Source organism: Sebastes fasciatus, chromosome 3 (assembly GCF_043250625.1).
Source record: "Sebastes fasciatus isolate fSebFas1 chromosome 3, fSebFas1.pri, whole genome shotgun sequence".
NCBI lineage: Eukaryota > Metazoa > Chordata > Actinopteri > Perciformes > Sebastidae > Sebastes > Sebastes fasciatus.
This window is the reverse complement of record NC_133797.1, coordinates 1,543,021-1,552,361: the sequence shown is the minus strand read 5'-3', so window position 1 is coordinate 1,552,361 and position 9,341 is coordinate 1,543,021. Positions and strand designations below refer to the sequence as shown.

At 42.9% G+C, this 9,341-nt stretch overlaps 1 protein-coding gene across 1 annotated transcript; it reads right to left on the bottom strand.

The window, feature by feature from the left end:
* Positions 1-263: 263 nt before the first annotated feature.
* Positions 264-4,758, bottom strand: chchd10 (coiled-coil-helix-coiled-coil-helix domain containing 10). Its single transcript, XM_074627690.1, has 4 exons — positions 4,439-4,758; positions 2,607-2,823; positions 1,466-1,607; positions 264-475 (listed from the first exon to the last, which is right to left on the bottom strand). Exons 1-4 carry the CDS (start codon positions 4,489-4,491, stop codon positions 456-458), a joined length of 432 nt encoding a protein of 143 aa, XP_074483791.1. The 5' UTR covers positions 4,492-4,758; the 3' UTR covers positions 264-455.
* Between the last annotated feature and the right edge of the window lie 4,583 nt (positions 4,759-9,341).

The following is a 9,341-nucleotide window of genomic DNA, read 5'->3' as shown; positions in this document are numbered from 1 at the left end:
ATTTATTCACACAAAAGTGTGTTGAACGAGAGTACGTCTGTTGAGTAGTTAGTGCAGAGTATGAGATTTCAGACGAAGTGACAGTCTACGGTAGCTAGCCACAAGGACGTGTCCTCCTCTGCAGAACTACACTGGAGTGCCTCTGCTGGTCCACTCCATCCATTACGAAGACATTACTGGCCAATAAACAATTATAAACAAATTACAGTAAAGGACAATTTGTGTCCGTGACATGACAGAAATAAAGACAGCCCACGCTGACAGAATGTGCAAGTAGATAGCAGCTATTTATTAAAGGTTTATCACTTTACATACCAAAAACATTTCATACATTAAGGTCATCAATCAACCAACATGCTCACTGCCTGAGAGGTACACGCTCACAGTTTTGTGGACATGTTTACAGCATGTTCCTTTATCGAAATATGTCCTTCAGCTGATGCCCCCCCCCCCCTTCACACCAGGGACGTTACACCTAGAGAAAAACAGAAAGAAAGAGGTCAACATGATACATAAAGTAAAGTAAAATCATATTATGTTGTTCTAAACGTATGTGCAAGGAACGGCAAATGGACTTTATGTAGCTCCTTTCTAGTCTTCCGACCACTAGTGATGTGACGGTGACACCAGTTAATAAACTTGTGACAACACACCCGTGTTACCGATTACACCGGACCTTTTACAGGAAAAGATGACGGTCAATATATGTAGCGTGCTTACTCTGATCTTTAACGTTGGGTGGCGATGTGTCTGACCTCTCCGGTCCAGCTTTTGCTGCGGGCCGCAGGGGCCTACCTGGTGCCGCACACACTGGCTGTGACCGCTCCGTCCTCCTCGCGGCGATTACCTCATTAACGTTATGGTTCTCTAATAGCACTGGGTTTATATCTGACATATTGCCAAAGAAGCGCGTTTGCTTTCGCTTCAACACCAAATCCTCTGCCATCTCTCGGTCTGTCAACTCTCTCTCGTCCCGTGTGTGTGAAATATGACACTTGCTGCTCTGAGCTGACACTCCGTATGGAGCCGATGCATTCACTTTCAGTTTGTAGAGTCCGTCGTCCCACTTTGTATTGATAACATGGCGCTGATACGCCAAAATAAACTAAATGGGTTTTATATCTGTAAAAAAAGCAAAACGACGGTGGGTACGTGATGTAATTGGTGTGTGCCCAATCACCGTGTAACACCGGTAACACCGACTACTGTGACAAGCCTACCGACCACTCAAAGCTCTTTACTCTACATGTCAGCATTCACCCATTCACACACACACACACCGATGGGATAGCCTTCAGGAGCAGTTTGGGGTTCAGTATCTTGCCCAAGGACACTTAGACATGCTGACTGGAGGATCTATATTTATACAAATCAAAAACAGGTGCCTTATGCTAAGATAATAATTGTCTAAAGGTGCTCATGGCTTGCTTTGAGCAGTGCTGTATATGTGGCACCACAGACTCACCGTGGGAGTACTTGCACTGTTTGAGCGCCTCATTGAAGCCCTCACATAAACTCAGGTCAGTCTGGTTGGTGGCACAGTCCAGGAACTGTTTGACCTCAAAGTGACATGGGCCTGGCTGGGCTGGAGCAGGCCGGGGGGGCTCCTGGAACAATACAAGCAAGGAAAGAAACACATCACACATTAGAGTTAGAATCTGAGCGTTCAGAACAGCAGAGCTGCTGGATAGGCTCTGTGGCTGAGGTCAGCTTCAGTTTGGCCAACAACAGTCTGGGTGTTATTGTCAATCAATGAACACATCCAAATGTCTTCAAATATTAGTGAGTTGGCGAATCACGTGTTTGTCCCAAGTATCTGTACACACTGTACGTACATTCATGAAGCAAAAATACACATCTCAACCCTGATGACTGCTTTGTTGCAGCCGCTGCAGTTTCCAGCGCCACGTTGGAGTAGAGGATGCCAAATCTGTCATGCCATGTAAGATTTTTGCAACCCTGCCATGTTCTCTGTCTTTTTTTACTGATGACATAATTTTGTTTTTAATAAGAGTAGGGCCATAAGCAGCAACACTCATCATGAATTTTACTTTAAGAAGTTGCTTCCTTATTCCGTGGTGGCAGTGCACAGCTGTTTACATTTGAGTTGAAATGTCCCAACATCCTATGAAAGAAGTAGAGTGACTACTAGCTACCCTAGTGCAGGTTGGTACGCATTAATATTGATTGTTGCTCGGATTTTTACCATTGTTTGATCATTTTGCCGACAGTGAGTCAGCGGGGCTCTCTATAGTCAGTTGTGCATCAAAACCAAACCTGCACCAGTGTCTTCACTGACTAATCCAACACTAAAGATAAACTAGCTTAAAGCAGGCAACAAGTGATCTTATAATAATTATAATAATAATAATAATAATAATAATAATAATAATAATAATGCTTGATCAATTGACAAATTAGTAAACTGATCTGCAGGGGCTCTATAATTCAAATCCTTGGGCCAGGTGGAGAAAACTTGGCGTTCCAGACAGGTGAGGGAAAACCACCAGACAAGTCAGACTCACAACACACTCAGACAGAAGACCTCCAAAAAAAGGTTAAACTAGGTTCAGTTATCGTGCATGGGATTATACTGCACCTCTTACCTGGTATGTAGGCTTGGCTGGCTCTGAACTGCTGCTGCCACTAAACGCTCCTGTGAGGGCGCTGCCAACGACGTGGCCCACAGCCGAGCCTACTGCCACCCCAGCAGCTGTGGTAGCCATCTGGGCCATGAGGCCCGGACCCTGGGACTGAGCTGGAGCTGGGGCCAGGGCGGAAGGAGGCGAATGAGCGGGGGCTGAAGCATGGGATAGAGCTGGGCTACGAATAGAACAAAAACAGTCCATTTGTTTTGCATCAGAGAGGCTTAAAAGGGACATTACACAAGCGATAACTTTGAAAGTCCCTGACTGTGTCCTTAATCTGTGGCATGCCACCACCTTTCCTTTCCACTCTGCTGGATCAGAAATGTAGATTATGAAATATAAGTATGAATGATACCTTCATACAACGCACTGCAATAACAATATTTATCTTCTATCAGCCAGGGCTTTTAAGCCTCAGCTGCAGAGAAAATGTTTGTTTAGTCTATGAAAAGCTAAAAATCAGGTCAAATGTCAATCACAAGGAACCAGACAGTGATGCCTTCAAATAGTCCCAGGGGACCAGTTTATAATAACCAACGTTAGAACTGCTATAGGACGTTCACATTGGAGAAGTAGGAACCAGCTAATGTTGATTACTGATATACTCATGATAGACTAAATGATTCATTGTCTTCTCAGGATCAATTCTCCAGACTGTGTTAATATAATATAAGATAAGATAAGATAAGATAAGATATTCCTTTATTAGTCCTACAGTGGGGGCATTTGCAGTGTACAGCAGCAGAGGGGATAGTGCAGAAAACAAGAAGCATTAGCTAACACAGTAAAAAAAAAAAGAAAAAGAAAAAAGAGCTAAACAAAGTGTAATAAAATATGAACCATTTAAATAGATGGAAATATAAAAATAGAAGCAGTATATACAGTATTGACAATAAAGACTATTAACAAAATTGCACCTGTGAAAAAATGATATTGCACAGTGAGAATGAAATTCCACATAAAAATATTGCACAGTATGAATTACACCTGAGTAGTAATGATATTGCACAGTCAGTATACAGTATAGTGCAGTTCTTGTCAGTTTTTGGTGTGTAAGTGGTCTTACTGCTTGTTACCTGTATGAACAGGTATGATGGCCTTCAAACAAAACCTTCCAAAGTCCACTTGTCAAATCATTTCCATGTATTTTTATATTTATTTAATGGATTTAAATAGAGTCAGTGAGTGTTTCTCTCTAACATTAGTAACCCCCACTGACATTCACTAGCAACATTGTAATGGAGCACAGCAGCAGAAAGACATTGCACAGTGAAATTAAACTATTGTCTTGTGTTGAGTTAGTATGTGTTCTACTGAACACCAGGAATCTGACTCTTTCCCTTAACGACAGACAACTGTTCAGTCAACTGTTCAGACGACTGTTCAGTCAACTGTTCAGTCAACTGTTCAGTCAAAAGCTGCCATGAGGCCAAAGAAAACCATGAAACGGTCCCATGAGCTCTGTGGCAACTGAAGAAGCACACAGTGATTGAGCAGCTTCCACAGCTCCACAGCTCCACAGATCCTCTCTCCTCTAACACAAAGCTACGCAGCTTTACTCTCTGACTCTCACCAACCTCCTCTCTTCTGGAGTGACCTTCAAGACTTCACTTCCCTTTAGACCTGACGTGGTCAGTGAGTTATGACGAAACAGCATCCGGTGTATAATGTAGCTATCAGCTGACAACAGACTAACTATTCAGGCTATACAGTCAATGTCACATCCTTTTATAAGTCCCAGCAGCACCGACTGTTTACCTGACAGACTGTTTACCTGACGGACTGTTTACCTGGTGGGAGCCGGAGCTTGAGCTGCGGGGCGGCTGCGGCTTCCTCTGGACATGTTTGACGGCAGTGTGTCCTCGTCCTCTCCTGAAGAACACTCTGCTCTGCTGCTCACCAGCCGACAGCTGACAGCAGCTCACGCACGTGTCCCTGACCTTGTACGGGTTGCCGGCATCTTACACAAATGTCGCGAGACATAAGGCCTTTCCTATTTACGAATTTGTACGGCTCGACTCCTCTCGACTCCTCTCGACCCTTCTCGTCTCCTCTCGTCTCCTCTCGACTCTTCTCGACTCCCCTCCTCGCGCCTTCTCGTTTGAGATGAGCCAGCCTGCCACCCGGCGATCGCCGCGCAATGCATGCCGGTTAGATGAGTTTTTTTTCTTCTTTTTTTTCTCTCTGGTCATACAGGTTCAACTACAGAGAAAGGCGCAAATCTAAGAAGATCGACCAGACAAGATAACAGATGCCAGAGGATAAACATCATCCAAGTACAAAGCCAGGGAAAATATAGATTTAGATAAATATATTAAAGGAGGGGCATAAAGTTACCGTCTTAATAGACTTTTTGTTTTCGTAGGAGAAAATCAATTCAATGTAATGTGTGGTTTCATGAAATTTAGCTAAGAGAATAATCAGATTAATAGTATAATGTTCTTTGATTTTACTGTTACCTTTATGGAAACCAAACCAAACATTCTCTAGACATGGAATAAATTCAGGGTCAGTATTATATCAATAATGAATCCACTCAAGTCCTTCCACAGCCTGTTGCTATGGTCACAGTGCCAGAATAGATGAAGAAGAGTCTCTGGGGGTACTTCACAGAATGACATTGATGTCCTGTTTAAACTTAATGACTTGCTGGATAATATCTGTGAAGGATTTTAAAGGATACTTACAGGGTAAAGACCAGATGTTCTTCCACCTGAGGTCTTTTACAAGGTTGTTCCAGTAATTGACAACATAAGGCACACAAATAATATCAGGGGAGGGCATTCGCCCTGACCGCTCAAAAGTAAGTTCCATCACAGAACTGCAGCCGCCAGGTGACGTGCTAGCCCTGTGGAGGTTCCTTGGGGAGATACCTGCCCAATCTGTCCGAAGAGGTAAAACCCCTCAACGACCTGCTGAAAGATGAAACGACATGGACGTGGGACACTGCACAGGCAGACGCTCTCATAAAGGTAAAGCAACTTGTCTCCACCGCACCACCTCTCGCATTCTACAATGTCGACAGTGAGTGCAGATGCGAGCAGCTTTGGGCTGGGGGCTGTGCTGCTACAGCGACACACAGAGGGACTGAAACCTGTAGCATTCTGCTGTAGAACACTGACTGATTGTGAAAAGCGCTACACGCAAATTGAAACAGAGACTCTTGTAGTAGTTTGGGCCTGCTAAAGATTCTCCACCTACTTTTGGCCTCAGCAACTTCACGGTCCACACTGACCACAAGCCGCTGGTCCCTCTAATCAACAACAAAGACCTTGACGCAGTTCCCCTGAGGTGCCAACGCCTGCTCATGTGTCTGATGAGGTTCAACCCCACTGCAGAGTATGTGCCACGGAAAACACTGACAGTAGCTGACACACTATCAAGACAGCCACTACCAGTAAAACACTGTGAAGTGTCAGAACTAATCTGCGATGTTTCAGTGTTTGAGGATGCTGCCCACACGGCATGGCCTGTGTCACCATCCAAACTTGAACGGATCAAGCAGGAGACAAGCAAAGACCATGACTTGCAGGTGGTGAGCAGACTGGTGACCGAGGGGTGGCCAAAACATGTGAGTAGCGTTCCAGTACAAGCCAAAGCATATAACCAATGGGGCAATTGCCTGTCAACTACAAAAGGACTTCTGCTGTATGGGGATTGCATTGTCATCCCACACAGTATGAGAGCTGACATGCTCCACCGTTTGCATGATGGACATCAGGGCATCACCAAGTGTCGCGAGAGAGCACGGATGAGTGTGTGGTGGCCCGGACTGGAGAGTGATATTCAAGAGCTGGTAACAAAGTGCCCTGAGTGCATGCAGTGCAGACCGACACAGAGAAAGGAGCCTCTGATGACAACAACGCTACCTCACAGGCACTGGCAAAGGGTCGGTGCTGACATCTGTGAGTTTGCAAAGCAGAACTACCTGGTTGTTATAGACTATTTCTCCTGCTACCTTGAAGTAGCCCACCTACCTGACATTAGGAGTCAGAAAACCTGTGCACGGCTGAAGAACATATTTGCCAGGTGGGGGTGTCCAGATGAGCTACACACAGACAATGGAAGACATTGTCTGTGTGTTTGTTACTCACTTGATCTCTTCCCCGGAGTCTTTGTGCTTTCTCGTCTCGCAGGTATCCCTGGATCTGGGTTATACTTGGATTGGGGTAGACCTGGATTGTGGTTGCATCTGCTGCCGCGTCTGCTGCCTGCTTGACACCCACTGCTACCCGCATTATTAGCCTCTTTATTATTAGTAGTATTAATTATATTCTTTTATTATTACAGATATTAATTCAGATAGTTGTATTATCACTCTTTTACATCCACTGCTATTGATTTTTGTTATTAGTCCTACTTATATTAGTTATTACAGCTCTCTCTCGCTCTCTCTCTCTCTCTCTCAGCCCTTTATTATTTTCCACAGGGATAAATTATGTATTTAAGGAAATAGGGAATGGGTTGGGGTATAGGCTACGTTTTTTACAGATGATGGGGGAATTTGCAGCGAAAGATACCTGGTAGCGGTGGTTTGTGTGGCTGCTTCTTTAGCAGCCCCGCCCAGCATCCCCGTTTCTGCTTCCTTGCCGCCTACGTCCCTTCTCGGAGCCGATAACAATCCACGTAGACCCCGGTGATAGGGACGTGTCCGCCGGTATGTTGCGCGTCCTTTGAAAGTGGCTTGTAACGGCCGTACTGTACTGTTATCCGACGTTGATTAAGTCTTGACGACTATACACATACTTTGCCTGACAAAACTCGACAAGCAAATCCAGCATTCACACAAATAAGCACCAAACTAGCAAGCGAAGAGCCGCTGCACTGTGCCGCCATTTTAAAAACCGTCACTCCTGGTGCCCCAGTAGATTTTACATTATTAGAAAAGAAGAACAGGGATAGGAGGTTTATTGTCATTTCATATACCATACAGGCATATATTGATAGTTAACAGAATTACATTCAGATCTACACAGATGCATCAAAGAGTTTAGTTAATAAAATAGGAGTCGGGGCGCCCTGATAGCTCAGTTGGTAGAGCGGGCGCCCATACAACAAGGCTGACTCCTAGCGGCTGCGGCCCGGGTCCAAATCTGACCTGTGGCCATTCCCACATGTCGCCCCCACTATAACGTCTACATTTCTCAACCGATTTCAACGAGTCGTTATTATATCAAAGGGTTTATGATCTACGTGGAGTAGAAAAATAAAGTTTTGTTTCCAGTTACTTAGAATCTCGATAGGTCAGCTATAATTGCTGCTAGACGCTCAGGAAACGAGTGTGTACCGTAGGCTGACATGAACTGAATTATTGACGTGATTGAAAATAATTCATTTATCAGAAGGAATCGTAAAACTCACGTTTATAAAGTATGGCTTTGGCTTATTTTCCTTGGTTAGGGTTAATACTGTACTTGTAGAGAGGTCCCTATATAATATAATATAATATAATATAACATAACATAACATAACATAATATAATATAATATAATATAACATAACATAATATAATATAATACAATGTACTTGTACATTGTATTATATTATAATGACTCACAAATGTGTGTGAAATGTCTTCCTCCGTTTTAGAGATCATGCTTTCAATCTATAGGCTACCACTAACACTGCTACTGATATTACTATTATGTTAATTTTCAGGCACCTTATCAATATCATACTAATAAGAGCAATCAAAATAACAGGAAAATAGTAGTGTATAAATAAATAATGGTAACAATAAATATTATTATTATATAATAATAATATTAGTTATGATCTGAATTTATTGAAATAATGGTGATAATACAGCAATTATTTTTTTTTTTTAAATAGCATAATTTTTAATCATTGGTTTCACACATTACACTGGAAACGCTGTCATGTTGCCTTAAGGAGTGTCCACTGTACTTCAAAGTTTACCGAGTACCTAAATTTAGCTGGGCAAAAAGATACCATTTCATTTCAAAAGTAATACAAATATTAATAAAAAATGTGTGATTAGTCCGCATTTCATTCCAAAAAAAATATCTGAACTGTAATGTTTGTTTTGTATCATAATCTCATTAGAGTCAGGGCAGTGTAATTGCATCGCTAACGGTCATCTTTATATCCTGAAATCAACTGTATTTCATCCTGGATGATGCATTATTTTTGGCTGTTGTATCAGTTTTCATCAGTTACCATAACCCTCTCTAACGGACGTTATAGTACATTTATATTTAGTTTAACTTGCGTATCTCACACAAATGATAACCACCAACAGGGTTTTGATGGACAGTTGTAAACTCCAGAGTTACTAACCAGTTCCAAAGCTGAGCCTTTCTGGCATCGGTGCTTATGATTCTCTGGAAATGCTGGATTGTGCAGTAAATATGTACAGTAGATATGAGCAGAAGAAACATAATTACAGACCGATTACAACACTGTTAGAATGAGAGGGGTGTTGTGTGTCTCATCTTCCAGCCTCACTGACCTCATGTTCTGGTGTTGTCTCCCACAGACTCCAGCACTTCATCAACAGATTAAGAGGATGACCCAGCACCTTACTGTCTGCTGGCCAGCCCACACCCGTCCTCACTTCAGCTGAATTAAGCAGAGCAAAGCAAAATCAGTCACAAAAACATATGACATAAATACCATAAATAAACAGTCATTTACCTCCAGCTGACATCAGGACTGATGTCTCATGTGGTG